Here is a 22555-nt window from a genome sequence, read left to right as displayed (position 1 = left end):
GAAAAAGGACATGTTCTAAAAAAATGTGATGTCAATTCATACTCTCTTTTGCAATTATCAATTAGCACAAATAGCCGTAGTAGTAACAGGGGACGTATCTAGGGTTCATTTTTGAAAATCATACTAAGATTTTTACGCCTCTTCCCATTAATTTTAAAAATTGTAAACCCTCCCCCAATCCCATATTTAAAAATTGTTTATTACGTGGCTCTTAACGATAGGATCGCATTTTCCCATTCAACTAAATTATGTCCATGGCATTTGAAAATTTCATAGAAAATCATAACTGCCTTCCCACTACTCTAAAAATCTTTATGATGTGTCTTATCCATTTTAAAAACCCGTGAAATAGATTGATAGTATGTATTTTGAATAATATAATATTGTATGTTTTAAATCCAAAATAATATTTTCAGATATAAAAACAAAAACTCTACTCTTAAATTAATTATTTATAATAATCCATTATTGATAGATATAAAAATTTAAGTATAAATGTATAAGATTCAATATGTTGGAACATATCGTAGGAGTTCTGTATTATAATTACGCCGAACACATTTACTCAAAAAGTAGAATAATTAGGAATGATATTGAGATTGAGTCATTTGACCTAATAATATATTGAAATATTTTTGTTAACTTTGTCCATAATAATAGTTTGAATAGCGACATTCCAATTCAACTCCATTCGTAACTGTTTCTCCATAATACTCGTTATTATTGATAATATGAACTGAATTGCCTCTTGGTTGTTGATACGAGATTTTTTCCCTTTTTTTTGAGTAGACGAAAATCCCCAAACTTAAAGCAAGAATCGTTATGAGAGTAATCAATGTGAGTATAACCGAGAGAAAAGGTATATTCGGAGAATATGTGACTTGTATTGATAGAGGCTTTTGTTTGAAGACAATTCTGTCCAAAATGTCTGATGTCTCAAAGGTAGATAGCTCCAAAATTGCACCATCTATTTTTATAAACATTTGGGATAGATGTTTGTCGAGAAAATAAATTATTAGAGTTATATTTTTGGGGCATTGCATGTGAGTATATGTTTGTTTGTGGCCATTGGAGTCAAGATAATGAATGTAGTCTCCATCCATGATAAAAGCCTCTGTTCTTTTTCCGACTATAACTTGGTTAGAGGGATAATGTGTTTCGATCATTATTGAGATGACTCCATTTGGGCATATATCTGATTCAAAAATTCCTAATTGGTTTTTAAGACTAAGTTCATAAATCTTTTTTGTTTCTATGTACTTTAGATAAGATTTCACTTCAAACGATTTCAATGGATTAAATAAATTCAAGGGAGTAACTGTCTTATTAATTCTAGCAATAGGAGGAATAATTTTGACCACACCACCAAGATTCCGATTGTTTTCTACCTCAATTAACTCAGAAATATCTTGAGATCTGAAATACATGGATGCAATCGAGACAGTATGGTCTTGATCGATGGTTAGATGCACCTCAGAGTTATCTTCACATCTAAGTAAAACGTTTACTTTCGAGTCATGTAAAGTTTTCTGAACAATGGTTCTTCTAAGTTTAAATCCTGAAGAATGTAGAAATTGGAACTCGAGTTCATTTGTTTTTTTCTTAGAGACAAAAAATCTTAAATTTTTATTCAAATGAACGTAAACAAAATGTTTGTCATGCTCCCCAATCTTTTCAATAGAAATTTGAAGAAAATTCGAAAAAGTATCCCTCTTTGAATCTTCACAAGAAAATGGAATGCTGCATCTTCCAACTTCACACTTGTAAGAATGACCTGTTCCATCAAAATATGGACATCTCCAGTTGTGAGGAGCACATTCATCTTAATAGGGATATTTTGTTAAATGATTAGTTATTCGGGTTGATTGAATACTTACCGGAAGCATCACCTTCGTTGTTGGAGTAGCTACTTTTATGCTGAATACACTTTTCATGCTCATTCAAATAACGATTGGGTGGACAAATTTTGTGGTTCCTAAATTGACAGGGGAAATCATTTCGAATACATTTCCTTGTAGATGTACAATATGAATAATAGTTCTTCGGGCAGTATTCTTCAGTAAATTCAGCAGGAAATTCTTTCAGGATACATTTACCATCCTTACAGATGCGGCCGGCATGTCCTGCATATTTTACTATTTTAAAAATTTCCTCTTGCTAAGAAATTTAAAGAAGCATTAAAACTCTCTGTAATGAATGTACTCATATTTATAGTATATGTCTACAAATTTCAAGAAAAAAAAAGTGTTTTAATAATTAGAAAACGTCAATAAGTGGCAAATTACAAAGAAATGCCATCCAAATTTTCATAATCATAACTATGATAAAACTAAATTTTCATTACAGAAATTTTTAATTCCAAAACCTTGAGTCGAGTTGAAAGTCTGGCAATGTCTACAATTTCATCTTGACCACCTCTACAGTTTGATACAGAGTTATTAATAATCTCCGGGATATCTTCCATTATAAAACAATCTTTAGCATTATCACCCAGTTTTTTTATACAAAGACAATGACTGGGACCAATGATTCTACGCAAATTATAGACTATTTCTCCGCTATCAATCCGTTTGACTTTCCTATAAAATTCCGTTAACTGTTTTAATGGTTGTTTCAATTAACTCTTCCTATAATATACAACCTAATAGTGTTATGCCAATATCCTTTATACTCAAAATCTTCTGAACGGCAGTATTTTTCGTCAGAATTATCAGAACAATCTTCGTGTCCATCGCAGATTTTTAATGAACTTATTCGCTCCTTGGATTCACAAAAATGGAGGAAGGTAGATGACACACTGGTGAAATGAACAATAAAAATGAAATATAATATAGTGAATTTAAGTGTCATATTGTTTTTATATCTTAGACTCAGAGCATTGCTCTCTTTAACAACACTAAATTAAAATAGCATTTATCACAAGGAATTGTCTTTAGTTGATAACTTGACTGAATTCAAGTACATATATTTATCTGAATTTCTGAATATCTAAGATATGAAAGTCATAGTATTTTTATTCTTACTAAATAATTTTATACTTTTATAATATATATGTATTGATATTTAATTGTATCATTTCAATTCAATCACACATTTTTTTATAAAGTCTATATAGAAAATGAAATTGAATATTTAATGTTTTTTGAAGGAGGAAGTCAAGATAATGACTTTTTCATTCAAATGTATTCATTCAACATTAAGCTAAGAAGCAATTATGTCAACGAAAAGTTGTACAAATTAAAAATAAGGCTTAGGGTATATTTTAGTCATGATTGCAATTCAAGTTCTCACATTGTTTATCATTCAATCAATCTGTAACCAAAATACTTAAAGACATAGCCTCTCTGAGTACGTTGTATGACAATACGTAACAAGAGAACAATTAGAGGGTCAAAATTTCTATAAATGCTTCATTTCATTTATAGAAATTTTGACTCTAATTGTTCTCTTGTGTAATGGACTAATATTGTAACCATTGTTAGCTATAAAACCTTGGTTGGGAAGTTAGGATAAAAAGTCCTTGTTGGAATACAGACTAGTTTAGGATCAACTTCGAAGTAATTCTTGCCATTGTTTTTACTAGATACGGAGTAGGATTTCTGTTTACTTCCTTGCCAACCCTCTCAGAACTGCTCATAGCTAATCTATTAAAAGGTCATGCATAGAGTAAAAAATACATATAGCTCCAAGGATTATGAAAATTTAGTTGGTATTTCTTTGTAATTTGCCACTTCAGTTGATGTTTTCTAATTCTTAATTTTTTTCTTCTTGAAATTTATATATTATTGCAAAATATCCTATTAAGATCGAAGAAATACGTATCAGACAACGATCCACGTGCCAAAAGACGAATATCGAATAAACTCTTGAAAAAATAGTTGGTGTCTGAAATCTTTAAAATATATGATGGATAAATATATTAACATTTCATTATTTTTGTTTGCTTGATAATTTCAGTTACATTTTTGTTAACTCATCAAACATATATTCAAGGTTGTACCCTTATCGGTCTAGCGGTTCCGGTTCTTGAACTGGTAGAAACGTAACCGATAAAGTCGAATCTGGACCGTAATACATGGCTTATCAGTCTCGGTTCTTGTGCTTTTGTTCCTATATAGAATATATAAAGAAAATACAATATACCTATATTATAAAAATAAATTAGCTTTAATCAATATGTCAATTTTTTTTTTTTTTTTTTTTTGTGCAATTGCAGTGTTTTCCAATTTTTTTTTACGTCACCAGGGTGATACAGTCGTATCTGAGTTTCAAATAGCTAAGGGCTTCGTATGGATCTGAAAAAGTGGTTTTAGGGACCAGACGGTGTAAATGAAAGAAGGATGTGTTGAGGTAGATAGGTTTGCTACTAAGCTTGTTGGGGGCCCAATAACATGATAACTATAATATTTCTTAAGCCAGGGTTTACCAAACTTTACTATGCCAATGTCCTCTACACTAATAAAGTTAATTTTCAAAAATGCATACCCCCCCTCTTTTTTTAATTCTATTTGATCTCAGATACTCAAATATACAAAAAAAAAAAATCTTTAAGACAACGATAACAGGTGCCAACGAGAACTTAATGCCAATTTGATTACTTGATTGCAGGGTGTACCAAGAAATTTGCATTCAAATAAAGATTACACAAAAATTACATAACATAATTGTATTAAATTCGTTCACTGCATGCAAATTGATGTATGTCTGTTGTATAAAACTTTGGATGTCTTTAAATTCAATTTTTATAGTGGTCCCCGATCTTTTATTCGATCATTCCGTATCCTTCGGATAGAAGAATTACTAATAGGAAATTCATGAATCTTCAACCCCAATGAATCAATAGTTGCTTCATGAATAAATACTATATCCCTCATACTTAATTGACACCTATTCAATGCAGCTACTAAGTTTGGAGTAATAAAATCTTTCTTAATCTTTTTTCGGGTTGTTATTTCATGTGAAATTAGTTTGAACTTGTTTAGATATAAATTAGAAAAAAATTCAAACAGATTATATATTATCTTGGAGCTCCTAGTCTGTAACTGCATTTGAAGTTAAAATTAAACAAGTTCACAACATTAAATACAAAGAGAGTGGATGCGATAATGATGTTTTTTTTTGACTTAATACACATAAATCCTTGGATGACCGAAGGACTATTAACAGAACTCTCCTTCGTTTGAATTTAATATACTCTGGTTTCGTCGAGTCCATCTTTTTTTAGTTCAAGTTATTTTGAAGATTCCGAGACTACTCTTAGTTACCATACCTCTGTGTCTTCCTGCTATCTTGTCCCAGTTGAATCTGATTAATAATACTCAGAGTGCAAGTATATGATAAAATGACTCGGTGGTTGTTCTAGGTCGAGCGATTAAAATGTATGAAAGCCAAGAGATAAATCATTGGATTTTGGCACAGCTTGGAGCTTCAGTTGGAATGTATATAATAATCAAAACCAATTTGATAAACTATAATAATTCTTGGATTCGTGATATTTTACAAAATATTATTAAATAGATCATTATTAATAACCAAATAAATAAATGAACTTGTGTGATTCATGTAATTAACATGACCAATACAAATCTATTTTCTTTCTTCTCTCCCAATCTCTCTATTAAAAGCGTACGTCCATAGCTATATAATAATTATTTATATATTTTAATGCATATTTGCATAGAATGCGTACATGTATATATTATTTGTTACAGGTCTTATTATATTCTACATCTCATTTACAGCAAGCTAATTAATTCGAGAAATGATCTTCAGTTTTCACACACAAAAAAAATTCCTTGATTAAAGTGAGAGGAGGAAGAAGAGTTATAGACTGAAGGTCATGTGACGTCAAAGAAAAAGAATAGAACCAATAGTAAATAGAGAATAACTAAAATTGGGAATCAAGGACGAATGTGAAAGAGGAAAAAAAAGAGGATTTTAACGTTTTTCAATTACCTTCTCTTTCTTTTCAATCTTCTAGCTACAGCTAATTTATCAGCTCACTCTAAGCACTCATTTTTTTGCTTGACGGGAGTGCAATATAATTTTCAGATATTCATCAAGTAAATATAGTAAATTGAAACTTTACCAGTAAACAATTATCATTTCGATGACATAGAAAATTAATTTCGTTATAAAAGTTGATTTTTATATGAATATATACCTAAAAATATTCTATCTAACTAACATGGTTTCAAAAATCGCCATGCAGTACTAATATCTACCTCATCAGCACTTTTTCCAATCAAATTGCATCAAAATTCTCCAATATTTAAGATGAACTTTTTGTAACTGAAGCGAATAGTCATCTTCATCTAAATAAAAAGGTGAAAGGGTATAAAAAAATTCTTCAACTGTTAATTTCCCCCCCAAAAGTTTAATTGAATTATGAATTAACTCTATTTTATCTAGTGATGTACCACGAGCAAAACTCGGCTCGTAGGGATAAAAAGCAAATTAATACTAGGAACTCGTTAAAAATCGTTTTTTTTTTATTCCAACCCCATTATAACATGTAAATCTTCTGTAATGTGTACTCATAATCCCACTTTGTTTTAAAAATATTTTTAAATTTTTTGTGGACTTTTGGAGTATGATTTCATACTCCGATATTACATCATAAAATCAACCTAAAGCCTCAACGAAAAAAAACATAGGGGTAAAAGAGAAGATTACATATGGCAATGAGGCATAGTTCAACTTTTTCTCGTTGCTCCACTAAAAATCGACCTAATGAATAATGAGATATTAAAATTTCAATTTACTGCCTTTACTTTACTAATATTACAATTAATAATATCCGGCATTTTTCGGAGTTATTAGGCATCGAAGAACAGGCACACTTTGTTTAAACAATGTAAAAGATAACTCCCGAGGAAATCCCTGGTGTTAGTCTTCGTTTTTCACGAGGACTCACACGTAGTAACTCAAGACTTATATGTCCTCTCTATGATATGTTAAGTATTGGTACACTTTATTCTCAAGAGGGGCCTTTGGCTGAGCTTTAGCTTCACACTCTCGTAGCTAAACTTCCTCTAAAGTCACATTCACTATTTTTTGAATATATGTCATGTATTTACCATGTTTTGCTTTTTTAATATGAGCTTTAGCCATATACGCGCGTTATTAAAAATGATTTATCAGTGCATATTTTTTTCTTAAAGAAGTACCTATCTACGCAGTCCTAAGATACACTCAAAAAATGACTTTACGGAAATCATACATATAAGCTTAGATACATACAGACAAACCTTGCATTATTAATATAGATTTTGATGTAAATTGTGTATTTTTCAGCTGCCTCGTTTCTTGGAATTGGGAATCTGAAGAATGAATTTTCTTTTCCTTAGTCACAGTTGATCTCCTCCAAAACAATCCTCAAATTGTCAGGGTTACTATGTTGACTTTTTTTTTTTTATCATGATTTTCATTACTAGATATAGATTTGAATTTCTTTTTGCACTTCAGTCAAAATAAGTGGACGCCATATTTATATTTCCGTATTTTCTGCTCTAGCTAGAACTCTCTCTTTTTAATTCTCTCCTGTTATTCCTTCCTCTCTAGCTCTCTCTCTCTCTCTTTCTGTGGGCAGCTAGGTAGCTACTATGTGACTGAGTGTGTGTGCGTATTATGATTCTATGAATAATGAGTGACGTATTTATTGCCTGTGTTAAGTGCAGCATTGGATTTGAGGCAAGTGGAAGAGTGTCGTTCCGCGTTCCTGGGTAGACAGTGGTGAGTACTGAGTGGTGACTCGGACTTGATATAGCTACATTGTCAGTACCTGCATAACTGAGGGGAGGAGAAAGAAAAGGAGGCGGAGCTGGAGAAGAAATCTGTTGACTGACTAAGGGCCTACAGAGTCTTGTTGAATATTGTTGAAAAGGTAGACCGTGGAGTGTATACGAAGGAACTCCGCCACAGGACTAAGAATATTAAAAAAGTCTTACTGATCCCTCACGACCCTGAGTCATGATAGAATGAATACGGATCCTTTTGGGATGGTCCCAACTCAGTGATGAAGATCAAGAATGTTTAGTAAAAAAGTTGGGGGATCCAAGAAATGGGAGGAGGTTCGCAAGTCCGGACAAAAGGTCCTGGACCCCAAGAGGGACACTCCCACTCGCACAAAACATCTCAAACTCTTTTTAGATCACAGCGAGAGTCGCGAAATTGCTGTTTTTCTGGAATCGCATAATTCAGAAGTATTTTTTGTGCTCTATGATGCTTTTATACTCGCAGAGACGAATCTTCGGACCAAAGGTCCGCACAAAGCACAGCGGGAAGAATTGGAAGCCGTTCTCTTTCTTCTAGAAAATGTAAGTGCAAATCTGACTTGTGAGTTGGAAGGTGAATTGAATGTCTGGATTTCCATTTCAGATCCTTGTGTATTTACCCGAACTCCTTGGGCGAAAATGGCAATACCATGCTATCACACGACTCATGTCCAAACTACTCCATCCAGGGAACTCTTGGAAAATACTGAAGCGGGAGGCGATGCGGCTCTTTCTCTTATGGTATCAGTCCCTCGCAGATGCTGCGGGGGAACCTTTACACGCATTGTTTGCTACTCTTGTACCAGGATTTCCATCACCTTATCCTGGCATGGGACTCACTGCTCTTGCAGCACTCACTCCCGACACCCAAGTAAGAGTCAGGGAATGCATGTCTCAATATCCAAATAGTTGTTGTCTTTCTTTGTTATATATTTCTTTATTTATTTGCTTACAGGAAGGACCTATTACTCCTGGAGAAATTGCTCCTCTTATACCTCCTCAAAGTGGTGAGCGTGGAAGATCCCCAGATACCGATATTACTCGAATATTCCTTGATGTCCTCCTTGAACTTATTGTCTCACAAATTTCACTAATTGAATGGAAAGAAAATAAGTTGGAGAAACGAAAAAAATCCCTGATTTTTCTTCTTTCAAAATTTAAAACATTTTATATGCCTCATATTTTCCCCGATTTCAATTGGTCCACTAGTTTATATCGTCCATCATTAGAATTACCTGAAGTAAGGAAATTTACAACTGCTCTTGTTGACACGGGTGATGGTGGAAAAAAGATTGACCCTATGCTCGCTTGCCGTGTAGTCGTCATCAAATGGGTCGCTCAATACACTCATCAAACTAGGAATAATCAAGCAAATACATTGACAAGTAATGTTGGTCTCTATGAAACTGGACTAGAGGGTAGTCCTGGATTGTCTAATTTCTCAGGCAGTGGTGCCTCCTTTGAAAGGACCCTTGATCAGCAGTCTTCATCTTTTGAAGAGAGTAATCTAGTGAGAGAAATTCTTTATGGGGATCGTGATAACGTCAACTTTGTTCATGAAGTATACCGTCAAGCTTTTTTGTTGTCATTTCGTCATTCACCAGCTATAAAAAAGGTTATATCCGTCTACAAAGATTGGATACAAATGAATGTGCCTGAATTACCTCCCTTTCTCTTGGAGCCTATCCATCCAGATAGAGATGACTACAAAAAAGCTCTTCTTAACGGAGAAAGTGATAGCACAGATGGGTCTAGAGAGCCCACTTGTGTGAGAGCAGGATTACAGAACGTGCTACAAATTTTCGTAACAAATGCTGCGAACGTGTTTCTTCTTGAAGTTTCTGCGGAGGATCCTATTTTCCTTGACGAACAGGTTGAAATGTGTAAGCGAGTTCTGAATATCTATCGATATATGGTGATGAACGTTAAAATGGAAGCACGAACTTGGGAGCAGTTGTTATTTATTTTGTTGCAAATTACACAATTGACTCTTCCAGAAACGCCTCCTCGTAAAAGAGATGATTTTCTTGGAGGACGTCTTGCTCAAGCTATTTTTCAAACATTGATAGTAACATGGATCAAAGCTAATTTGTATGTAGTTGTGTCAACTGAGTTATGGGATCAGTTTTTAGAGGTTCTGAGTTCACTGACTCTATGGGAGGAACTATTTCGTGAATGGTCAAAAACCATGGAAACTCTAACACGGGTGTTAGCGAGGCAGGTTTATAATTTAGATCTCAATGATCTTCCTCTAGATAGATTAAGTGAAAGGGCTGCAAAAAAGAAAAGAGGAAAACAAGGAGGGAATCATGAAATGAAATACTCACATGAACTAAAGTTGTCAAGTACTTCAACACCACAAATCCCCCTTGCCTCTTCATCTAATCTTCATCCTTACTATTCGGAAAATGAAAATTATGTGTCCTTATCGTCTTCTTCGAATAGAATTTCGCCTGGATCTCGCAAAAGAATCGATTCAAGTTCCTCTTATAATAACAGTCTTGGAAGTTCCAATGCTACAACTCGTACTAATGATCATTCTAATAACATGAAATCTAAAACCTCAGGACGGAGAAAAAGAATGTACAGAAGTATGAGTGAAGGCAATATTGTTCGCAGTGATTACAATAATATAGATGATGAAATTGACGGAATCACCAAAACCTTTTCATCGTATTTTTCCAAGCGTAGATCAAAGTCAGTTGACTTTGGTATCATTCGTACTTCAGAGCCATGGGGAAGTCGATCAAGTTCTCCAGCTCCATCGAGCTCAATTAACGATTCGCCGATGCAATTTGATCCAGAAACAATGAGTGATGGTGGATTATCGGACCTCATTGGCCATCATGGGAGTAATTCAGGAGGCGATAATGAACCCCGTTCCGTCATGTCAGGTGGCTCAGTGAAAGGTTGGCTCCCAGATGTTGCAGTTGTTCTTTGGAGAAGGATGCTTGGGGCATTGGGCAACATTAATCAAATAGCAGATACTGTTATTCATGCCCAAATATACAAGTACCTGATTGAATTGTATGAAGTCATTGTTAAAATAAGAAATAATCAAGGCGTTACGCTAGACAATATGAGTACTCCCCCCTGTCCTGAATATGTTCCTCCAGTGACAATATTCACTCCTTGGTGTTTCAGAGCCTTGAGTTTACCTGACACTTATCAGAGAGGCCGAATTTATGCCCTCCGTTTATTATGTTTAATGACTATTCGCCCTCATGATAATCCTTTGCCGAAGACTCATCTTATCCAATTTTACAAGCTTCTTCATCAAGGCCTTACTCAAAATAAAATGGATATTATGAATATTCTAATTAAATTTACGGGTCCTAGATTTTTTTCACTCATGCTGCCTGGATACACTGCTTACATTCTAGATTATCTATATGCTACAAACCATATTATATCCACGAGTGAATTAAAGGGAGTTCCAAGAACAGAGGCCACGTCTATAGTTGGCTCCCTTCTTGCATTTCCACCCATTGTTAGAGACATCCCTGTACTTTTACCTAACTCAAATGAACTATCCTTAATATCATCAGCGGATATTAAGGATCAAATTGTTGGTATTTTACTCAAGAGTGGGAGAAAAGAACCTGCTGGGCTTGCAAGGTGTATTTCGCTCTCAAGTCTTGGTATTTTTGTCTACACTGAACTTATACATAAGTCCTTTCACCCTAAAATAAAAGAGGCTATTCAGGTTCTTCTTACAGCTTTAAGATTTAATAACAAGTCTGTCGCACAGATAGCTAGTGATATGCTTCTTTTACTTACTGATCATGTTCAAAGTCTCCTGGATTATTACCCAGAAGTTCCTAAAAAAATAGTCGAGGTTCTTGCTCGAACCTTGACTGGTTTAGCACCTAAAAAAGATTCTGAAGACGAAAAAAGGCTATTGATGAGCTTACTTTTTTGTCTGGGCGAATGGACTATGAAAATACCGCAGCAAATGTTGTCACAAACTCAAGAGGACGGCCAGAGTCTTGCCTATCTGGTTTTTAATGCTTTACAAAGTGCTGCTTTAAGTGGATGTGTCTCTATTACTCCTTCTCCTGTCGGGCCTACTGAGAATAATACTCGGAGAGAGGGTGAGTAATAAACCTATTTTATTAAATATATATATTTATAATATATTTTCAAATTATGCATGCATTAGGGAAAAATTTCGAAGCATTTCCTCAAGTCTTTAATGATAGAAGTGGAACTATATCCTCTGGAATGCTAGGAGACTTCGATCCAAATATTCATGTGGATAATACAAAAGAAGGTTATACAAGCACCAATTCCTCTCCACAGAAATCCGTTTCTCAACCAAAGTCTGAACACCATCTATCAAGAAATAATTTGGAACCTCTGCCCTTATTTAGCCAAAACCTATCAATCATGGACTCTAAATGTCCTGTCAGATTGGCATCCAACGCAATAATTGCACATTTACTCAATCATGTATATCATTTTCCAATGGGAACAGGGGCTGCAAATCTTTCATGTCTCATTTCTGAGCATGATGACGTTCCAGGCTACGTTGGTGATGAATTATCCATGGAAGCATTTACCTCGCCTAATATTCAACTTTTTGTTCTCAATGATTCTACTCTTGTCTCTCTTATAGAACTTCCGGTAGTGATGGATGATGATCCTGCATTTCCAGGAATTCAAACGGGTAACTCCCAAGTTAGAATCATTTTGAGAGATCTTTCAGGCAAATTTAGTTGGGATTCTTCTATTCTTTATGGGCCTCCAGATGGATTGAACAAGTCCATGGAAGATATAACTTCACATCCTGAGTTTTGGTCTTCATGTGATTCATCTTTCTTTTTAAATAAGAAACGTCCTTGCCAACCTTTAAGACAACGTAGAGCAAGTATTCTTCCCATTTACAGCAATACAGCTGATGATATGGACAACTTGGATGATCTTTTAAGTTATTTAACTTATACTAGTCCTGAGGTTATGGAGGAAATTGGTAAGCCCATCAATACTGTAAGTCAGTCTCATTTCTTTGACTGTGTTGTGGAAAAGGATATTATATCCACTGTATTGAATCAAAGAACGTCTGAAAGGGATTATACTTCCAACTATGGGAAGAATCTACTCCGTCCTGTTAGTCCTCCTGATCCAATTGGTGGGGAGCCTAAATTTCAATTCTGCAGATCAATATTCAATCAAATGGGATGGAGTTCTTGGGAAAAGAGACCTCATATTCATCTCATGAAAAAGACTGAGCGCCTTATTAGAGAATTAAAGAATTTGGATAATATTCGTGGTAGAGAAACACATAAAATTGCAATAATTTACGTTGCTGCTGGTCAAGAAGACAAACACTCCATTTTAGATAATTCATCAGGAAGTCAAGCCTATGAAGAATTTATTTCTGGATTGGCTTGGGAAGTAGAGCTTGAATCCCATACGGGCTTTATGGCTGGTCTGAAGAAAAATAAATCAACCGGCGAGACGTCTCCTTACTATGCCACATCTTTTATTGAAGTTATGTTCCATGTGGCAACTCGAATGCCTTCTTGTACAGAAGAGTCTCTTCTTCAGAAGACTCGTCATTTAGGGAACGATGAAATTCATATTGTTTGGTCGGAACATTACCGAGATTATCGTCGTGGAATTCTTCCAACTGAATTTTGTGACGTTCTGATTATAATTTATCCCCTACCGAACAAACTTTTTCGAATCCAAATATCTCGGAAGTTAGAGGTTCCATTTTTTGGACCTTTATTCAATGAATCAATTGTAGACGGTAAAGCACTCCCAGGCCTTGTTCGTGCAACTGCCATCAATGCTTCTAGAGCTAAACGCTCCATGATTCCTTATTTTCAGTCTCATTACGAAGAGAGAGCCAAAGCCCTTGAGGACATAATCAAAAACCACAAGGAGAGTACTACCTATGAGGAATTCATTACGAAGGTCTATAGTCCTCAAACTCTTCAGAATCTTTTTCAGCCAAATAATCCTGTTCGGTCCTCTTTAACTCTTCAAGAATTGAGACCTCGCTCCAAAACTGAAATTCAAATCAACCGTTATTCTTCCGTAAGTGAGACGGACCCTTTATATCAAAATGGAACCTCTCCTAAAAACATGAAGAAAATGTCTTTTAAGAACGTTACTGGGAAAGTAAAGACAAGCGTCATAAAGGAAGAAAATGATGATATTTTCCATTACGCAAAGAAAAAATAAGTTGGTCAAATCAACTACTGTTCATAGTCATGTCATTGTATTTACATAGATTGATGCAGCTCTTCTATAAACACACATAAATGACATATATACATACATAGTTCACTCTGTTGTCGTTTAGGTATGTGTGTTATAACTTATACTACTTGATATTCAAGGAAAGTTGAAAAATAGTTTTTGTTTTGTTTTTTAAATTATCAATATAAAATATTAAAATGAAAAGAATCTGTGATAAGGTTGTTATGGGAAAAAATGTCAACGATTCTATCTTTTTTTTCTTCAATGAAACTCATTGTTTCTCACAGCTACACATACACACAATATTTACTTATACTTATATACCTATAATATATATATCTGAAAAAATTATATATATATCAATCTTTTTGAAAAAAAATATCTTTGATCCAGTATTTTACATAATATATATTTATATAACCATAATTATTATCAATGTGCTCTTTGAGAGGAACTCGTATTATTATATTGAATATTAATTAATCAACATTTTCACTGTTTATTTGAGCTATTATTATAAAGTCTCAAAATTATGTTCATTCCGTTTAAAAAAAATATATTATTATTTTCTCTAAAATATCATACATAGATAAGTTTATATATATATATATAAATTAATTCAATATAAAATAGTATTCGTCGTCCTTAAATAATAATTATATGCAATTTAATAAAAATAGTTTTTTAGGTTAGTTAAAAGTTCATTTCCAATTTTACGTGTAAGGATAACTAGAGGGCGATCCCCCCATCATTTGATTATCATAGGCATAGCGCGCTCTTGCCCTCACAATACCATTTTGTTGATCAATGATCGCTCTTCGAACGTCCTTGTCGCCGGGGCCCCATTGTGGAGTGGGCTTAATGACACGATGAAGTTTCCTCTTAAAAAGGTAGTAGATGCTAGTAATGAGTGCCCAAAGAGGGATTTGAACAGCAGGTATAATAACAAGAGCCCAGTAAACCCACTGAGCCCATGGGGGATATGGGATATCCCCATCGTATTTGAGTGATTCGATCTCAAATATTGAAGCTACTATAATGAAAATAAGGACGAGTGGGGAAATGACAACCCATGTTATTTTCCAATATATGCCAGGAGAACTCTTTAGCATGAGTTTGAAATCTCTGCACACGTTTTTGTGACCGTAGATCCACATGAAACCAATGATCTCCCAGAGGGAAACCCATAATACGGCATATCCCACACTTGAGTTCAACAATTCGAAAATATAAGGCCCTGATCGAGAAGTACAAGGCAAGCCCATGAGGAAACAACTAACGCAGGCTATTAAGGTCACAAGTACCTGTAGAGATATAACCAATTATAGTATATTTGTATTTATTTTATATATGTATTTTATAAATACCTTATGTTTTCTCAACTTGGGATATCCATCGTATATTGCAGTTAGAATCGTCTCCAAGAATGCAAATTCAGAGTCGAGTCCAAGGAGAAATAACATGAAAAAGAAGAGAATGGCCCACAGCCAGGAGTATCCAATCTGAGATAGGGCTTCTGGGTAAACAACAAAGGCAAGCCCATTACCCTTCTCTGCAACATCTTTGATATCATCCATCTTTAAGCGGAATTTCAAATTTCCCAAGACACTGAAGACAACCACGGAGGAGATTATGGATGTAAGGAAATCAAGGGTTGATACAATAGCAGCGTCGATGTTGACTTTGTTATAAAATTTATTATAGGATCCAAACATAAGAAGACCTCCCCAGGATATTCCTAAGGAAAAAAACATTTGCTCTGCAGCTTCCTTCCATACTGTTATTTTTGCAAGTTCTTCAAATCTTGGAATAAATAAGTACTTGAGTCCATCCACAGCTCCTTCCAATAACACTCCTCGAATTAAGAGAGCTATTAGAATAAGGTATGGAAATGTGGCAGTGAAGTAAACGACCTGAAAATTTAAAATAATTAAGAGACAATATTAGTAAGAGTGGGTTGAAAATAAATTTTCGACCTTCACATTTCTAAATTTTTATAAATGAATGTTTGTTTTAAAAAAATGACTTAGTGCCGGAAGTATGCATATACAATATATACACGTCTTTTTAAAATGTATAATTTAATGGTAACTCTCAACTATGGACTCTTTGTTCAAGCTGAAGACTTGCTCGCTGCGAAAAACGAAAATTTCATCAATATATCACATTCATCCATGTTAAAACTTATTTGTCAGAACACAAAACACTAACCTTTCCGCTGGATTTGACACCTTTCATTAAACAGAGGAATACAATGACCCATGAGGCAAATAGAGCAACCGGGAGATGATAGTCGAAACCTCCAATATCTCCTGGCTCACCTAATCCCCCTTCAGTAAGATTCAAAACATATCTTTCCCAGTATTGAACGGATGGTCTTTCAGCGTATGTACACTCGGATAAATTGAGTCCTATAGCGCCCAATCGACACCTTTTTCTCCCAAACGTTTCATTGGAAAGTGCAGTCACTGTACAGTTCTCTGTAGCTCCAGGAAAATTGCCTATAAATTATGAAGTGACTTAATTAATAGGTACAACTGACATTAATGTGTAATAGTTTAACTAATGACATTAGAAAAATAATGCAATTCCATTTACCCAAACATCCCCCCGTATTGGACGTATACTAGTCGGGATTTTGAACTTAATTTACAGTTTGTTCGTCCCATAGCCAACGTAATGTCCTATGGAATCATAAGCCATTTGAATTACAAACTATTAATCAGAGGTAAGTACTTGGAATCGAGACTTGCGACTCAATTTGAACTTCAATCCCTATTTTGAAGACTTGCAATTACACTTGATCGCACAATCAAAGACATGACCAACGACTCGAAAGCTATTTTATACAGAATTCAAGAAAATCCTTAACACTATGGATCCTTTAATATAATTAATAATTAGGGACTTGAAATGAACTCAAAATAAATTTGAGGAATCGATAAAAATATTTAAGGACATAGACTCGACATGGACTTACAGTATAATCACTTTTTCCTACCTAAATTTTGATCAAATTAAATTACTTATTAACCCATTACAAGCGATTTAAATGTGGATTTTTGAATTATATATGTAATGCACTATTATATATGTACTTATCAATAAGTAATGATTATTAAAAAGTAAAAAATAACAAAAAACCTACGCCTTTAATTTTGAATTTATCAACTACTTTCAATAATTACATTTAACTTTAAAAGAGTAGGACCACTAAAAATGCTTCATTCCATCTTTTGATTACAACTTGTCCAGAAAAAGTTATAATTTGTTGGGTACAACCGTACTGGCAAGACAACACTCTATCAAGCTAGAACGATTTTTCTCAAAATGAAGTCTGGATTAAATTTATATTCTTCGATATTGAAAAATCCTCAATTTATATCAACAAATTATTTTTCTGATAAAGCAGACCTAATAACTTTTTTCATAAAAATAACTGAGATACTGAATACAAATTTCACTGCAAGTTTTTAAAAGTCAACATTATCATACTTAACAAAAGTTTAAATAAACATGTTATAACGGGTTTACAGCTGTATAGAGCTCTTTTTAATGTCTAAAGGCCCTGCTATATCATGTTTGGGCTTTTGAAACCATTAACTAAATCATAAATCCCCCTACTGCTATGTGATGATCATTGAATCCGATATTAATGAAGGGCACATTTCAACCTATCTAAAAATGGGATATTTTTATATAAGAAAAGGAATTATAAAATTTTATTCGAGGTGTTTAATTCTTGCCCAACGTTAATTTTAGAGAAATTTTTTAAAGAATTTCTGAAGATATCCTGGACAAACTAGTTAATTTTTTTTCTTGAGTGGAAATACGGATCGTGCAAGTGATTTAAATTTTAAGAGTAAATGCCGTGAGAATTAGTAAAACGGAACGCTGAAATCCCCTTTTTAGCCTTCAACGTTAAAAAAACATTCGTTCTCTGTTCATTGAACGTTTGTTTCGCTAAACACCGGTAAATTTCGCGTTCCATTCACAAGCCTAGATATTAATAAAATATAGTTAAATATCCTTTCTAAAAGAAGGGCCATTTGAAATAAAATTAGAAATATTTATGACCTTAATAAAGATCATTTGAAAAAAAAAAAGTCAAGCAATAAACTTAGCATTACTTTAAAAAAACAATCGAAATTTAGGTAATTCAAATTTAATAAGGAAAAGATAAGATGCCCCATCATTTATCTTTGATCTAAGTCTTGCTTTCGTTGAACCCGGTCATGCTTCCGGGTATATCGAGCATATTATATGGAATGTTCGGGATATTGATGTATAATAGGTAAGTTTTAAAATAAATAATAATTTATCTCTCATTTTTTTTCTTTCAAAAAAAAAAAGTAATATGCATTATCTAGTAGGATTGAAGATCAGAGGAGTCACATGACACAAACATTCAAAAGTGAGCAAGCATCAATTTGCAATAGCACGCTTATTTCCAAGGCTTTTTTTTTTTTTTTTTTGCGTCGTATCATAAACACATACTTAAATAGAGTTGTTGAACAAAAGAAGAAAAAAAGTAAATGTATAATACTTTTGAGTTATTTTGAGTCCCCTCTTGGAAAGGTAAGGTAATAGTTACCATACTTATGTATGTACCTATTTATATGGTATACTGACATAGACCATGAATTACTTAGCATGTTAAATAATCCATGCATAAAAACACTCCAAACATGTATTCTCAATGGAAAGAATGTTGTTCAAAATCACTTTGTAGTAGATTGGCAAAACACGCAAACCTCACAATGGTTCAACAACACCTTTTCTCAATGTTAAAAAATATAGACCATATATTATTTGCTAAATTAATCATTATAAACCATAATTATCCATCATATTCATGGAGTGAACTCCAATTATTTTTGAAGCGTAGTATGTCACGGAGTAATTTGAATTTTTTGACAAAAATTCGACTTCCCTTTAGTGTTTGTAAATCGTGATCTTCTCAGATTTTGACTGATTGAGGGAGTCACAGTAGCTATTCTTGTACATCAAATAGTCTTTATAATTATTAAATAATAATTCCATAGTTGGCAAAAGAAATTGGCTAACTACCAACTGATTTTGGGCCTCTTTTTTTTTCTGTTGAAGTAAAGGTTGCTAGAAAATAAATATAACGACCGGATATTTGTTGAAAACTGTTCGCAGTCCTTAATGAGAGTTTATTAGAATCAATCTATCGCTCAGAACACTTAAAAGGGGAAAAGGTTTTAAAAAAATCGACAGCCAACGAAAGATACAGTATACATTTTTGTAAGTGGAGTAACAACGCCATCAAAATGAAACAGATGGAGGAGGCCCAAAATCAGTTGGTAGTGACCCAACTATGGAATTATTATTATTCAATAATTATTTGAAATTCTTCAAAGCTTAGCATGAGCCAATTTGAATTCAACCAATCAGCCTTCAAAACACTGACAAGGAATAACGTCCTTACATTTATTGTGTATCCGAACCTCTCTTCCAAAAAGAAACATGTGGAAAAGGCCGCTCAAAACCACTGAGTAATTACCAATTCTTTCCAACTACTCAATATTTTTGGGAATTGTCAGAGCTGCTTAACAAGAGATCATTTAAATGCAACCAATCAGGCGCCTTCAGAACTCTGATAAGGGGAAAAGAAGCAGACAAATCAACAGTTGATAATAAAAAACACACGGTGTAAAATTGTGTGTTAGTGAGGTAACGTCGTGTTAAAAAGGTAAATTGAAGAAAAAAAAAAAAAAAAACCCGAAAAGGTACATTCCTAATTAAATGATAATAAAATAGTATCACTAATGAAACATACGCAACAACTGAAAGAATAAATTTAAATAAAACTGTGTGTAGTAGGTACTTGTGGGAAGACGTCAATCGAGGCAGGCTTATGATAGTGTTTTTGATGGACTGAGATTTTGTTATTTAATGTTTCTATAGTTATAATAACTCTCATTTTATTACGTAATCATTATATATAAATTTACGACTCTAGGATCTTTGCCATGAATCATTATTAAATATTTTCTTTTATCTCTATCAAATCCCCCGTTATTTGAACCATTATATGCAGCTCATAGTCATATCAATCAAGGGGTTGCACAACTCCTGCCCTTTTTCTTGAGATATATACTATTTCCACATGATATATTATTATTTACGATTCAATGTACATACTTTCTTTCTTTTCTGGCCCTCCTTTTAATTATAGCCTTCATTTCAAAATATATGTATTCGAAGAAGAAATAGAATTATGACAATCACAATTAATAATAATTATTATTATTATAGCTATCTATTTAACTATTAACGGTAAGATTTGTATTGTAACCCTGAAATTTACCCCCTTTTTTCAAAAAAAAAAAGGGAAAAGAAAAAGGGAAAAGAAAAATCGACAAAGTTAAACCAACCAAAGGAGTAAGTCGATGGTGGGTTCATTTACGATCTGCATGTCCTTCCCTTGAGCGTTTTTTACGCAAGAGGCTTGTTTTTCTCTTTTTTTATTTTCTTACACTCTCAATATCACATAGGTACATATATCAAGGAAACCAAATTATATGCATTTGGGGTTGTTCTTTTTAGAAAGAGAAAAAATAGCTCAGTATTTTTACAAGAGTGAAAATTGCAAAATAGAGGAAATTATATTGATAATGAGGCATACTCAGGGTCAATGAGGAGGTTTTTTCTTCTTACTCTCTTCACGTATGGAGTGGTTGAATAATATATATTCTACTTAAGCAGCACACAAAGAATACATATTTTTTAGAGTTGTAGCTCAGATTACAAATCTCTCATTTTAAAATCCTTTAAAGGGTAATAAAATTAAGATTATGACTATTATAATCAAGCAAGTAGTGCAATTCACAAATCACGAGGGCTTTTCCAATAATAATTTTACATTGAATCAATGTAGTTATTACCATGTATGCTAATTATCCGTATAAATTTTTATATGGAGTTATTAGTAATTAAAAAGGAGGAAGTCTTCCGCAGTCTTCCAAAAGTATGTATGTAATTTGGCCAATAAAATATTATATTTGTAGATATTATAAAATGGTGTGTTGACCACACGAGTCTTCAAAATTTAATGAATTTTGTGGTTCATGGAGTTGATTGCAAAATGAAAGGGGTGGAGGGGAGGGCTGAAGAGTAAAAGAAATACTCACAATTAGCCCATGGCACGGAATTGTTTCCATCAATGAGTCCCTGAAAGGATGCACCTATGTAGACCAAACTATAGGCCATGATGACATTGTAGTATATTCCGATGATGAGAGATAGGAGGAGCATACCAAATCCCACACCTTTAGCGATGGGCGCACAGTTCCACATTTTAACACAACTAGAACGTGAAAACTGCCCCATGGCTGTCTCGAGATAGTAGAGGGGCTTTCCCACTAGCATTAGGAGTATGAAGTAAGGAATGAGGAACGCAGCTCCTCCGTTTTTATACGCTAAATAAGGAAATCTCCAGACATTTCCGAGACCCACCTGGAATGAAGAAATATCTTGCTTATAGGAGCCACGAAGATAAACTTATACACTGAGTGAGCCTTGACTTACGGAATATCCGATACATGATAGAAGAAATTCTGCTTTGGATCCCCAATGCCCTCGATCATACTCTTCTTCTTCCTCTTCTATGGGATCAACTGGAGCAGGAGGATGATGAACGGAACTGTCGCGTTTGTGCCCATTTTTTCCGTTGCTCACCTCCTTTGGTGGATGGTGATGTGGAGGATGAGATGCAGCCGAGGGATAAGTTTGATTCTTAGGATCGTACTCGGACATTTCTGAGTGATAACTATTTCGTGGGTAATGATAAGTTGGGTAATTGTAGCCGTAATTAAGATAGGAGCCGTACACGCCGTCCTGAGACGAAACGTTGTAATTTCGCATTGTGCTGTTGCCTCTCCTTCCCCACTCTACAACAGAGAAGAATCCCTTCTTCCTTGGTGGTGAGACGTCGGAAACTTTGTTTCTATTCGAGTGGTGTTGCTACTTTTGATTGTTAGTGGCGGACGTTGTTGTAATAATGACGAGAGCGCTCCCTTTTAATTAATTAATTCCTCTCCATAAAATCTCTCGTACTTCATTTCCGTGACTCAATTCAGTTGTGTTCCAAGAGCTCAATCAGGAGTGAGTCGCCGTAGTTGTCTGTAAGGAATGCTGGACAAACAAGAGAGTTTGTTAGTTTGAAGCATTCGCTACTACTTACTGGCACACTCACGAACCAAAGGAAAATCTCTTACTACAACTTTGAACATAAGAAAAAAGTTTAACTTTTTTTTTGTCTGGTGGACATTCATCCAGAAAAGTTCGCCCCCTTCAATCCCAAGGCCACAGCGACGGAGTTTACATACTTACGTTCATACATAGGTAGTATTCTTATCCCACTCGAAAAGGTGGAATCCGACGCTCCCTCCAACAAGCGAGGGCCTTATTTAAAAAAATAAATATATATATATATATATAAAACCTTTATTTAAAAGTAAAAGAAAAAACAATTATTATTCTATACCTAAATATAGACTACCTTGGAAAGGTATAAATATGTACTTCGATATTATGTATTTATA

At 34.0% G+C, this 22555-nt stretch overlaps 3 protein-coding genes across 4 annotated transcripts; 1 reads left to right on the top strand and 2 right to left on the bottom strand.

Moving 5' to 3' along the window:
• Positions 1-349: 349 nt before the first annotated feature.
• On the bottom strand, positions 350-2945 carry LOC121129249 (uncharacterized). Of its 2 annotated transcripts, none has more exons than XM_040724958.2 (4): positions 2642-2945; positions 2345-2579; positions 1878-2157; positions 350-1822 (listed from the first exon to the last, which is right to left on the bottom strand). In XM_040724958.2, the coding sequence occupies exons 1-4, from the start codon at positions 2848-2850 to the stop codon at positions 639-641; spliced, it is 1908 nt and encodes a 635-aa protein (XP_040580892.1). In that variant the 5' UTR covers positions 2851-2945; the 3' UTR covers positions 350-638. The 2 variants fall into 2 exon arrangements, with proteins under 2 accessions (XP_040580892.1, XP_040580893.1); XM_040724959.2 differs by having other exon boundaries at positions 2366-2579; positions 2642-2943.
• Positions 2946-7585: 4640 nt separating this feature from the next.
• Positions 7586-14562, top strand: LOC121129067 (ral GTPase-activating protein subunit alpha-1). Its single transcript, XM_040724736.2, has 4 exons — positions 7586-8318; positions 8380-8646; positions 8731-11869; positions 11938-14562. Exons 1-4 carry the CDS (start codon positions 8031-8033, stop codon positions 13965-13967), a joined length of 5724 nt encoding a protein of 1907 aa, XP_040580670.1. The 5' UTR covers positions 7586-8030; the 3' UTR covers positions 13968-14562.
• On the bottom strand, positions 14525-22231 carry LOC121129068 (sodium- and chloride-dependent glycine transporter 1). Its single transcript, XM_040724737.2, has 5 exons — positions 21540-22231; positions 21143-21467; positions 16197-16486; positions 15353-15898; positions 14525-15289 (listed from the first exon to the last, which is right to left on the bottom strand). The coding sequence occupies exons 1-5, from the start codon at positions 21873-21875 to the stop codon at positions 14699-14701; spliced, it is 2088 nt and encodes a 695-aa protein (XP_040580671.1). The 5' UTR covers positions 21876-22231; the 3' UTR covers positions 14525-14698.
• Between the last annotated feature and the right edge of the window lie 324 nt (positions 22232-22555).

This window comes from Lepeophtheirus salmonis, chromosome 14, assembly GCF_016086655.4.
Source record: "Lepeophtheirus salmonis chromosome 14, UVic_Lsal_1.4, whole genome shotgun sequence".
Classification (NCBI taxonomy): domain Eukaryota; kingdom Metazoa; phylum Arthropoda; class Copepoda; order Siphonostomatoida; family Caligidae; genus Lepeophtheirus; species Lepeophtheirus salmonis.
Note: the sequence above shows the minus strand (reverse complement) of the source record. Positions and strands in the feature narration are given on the sequence as shown.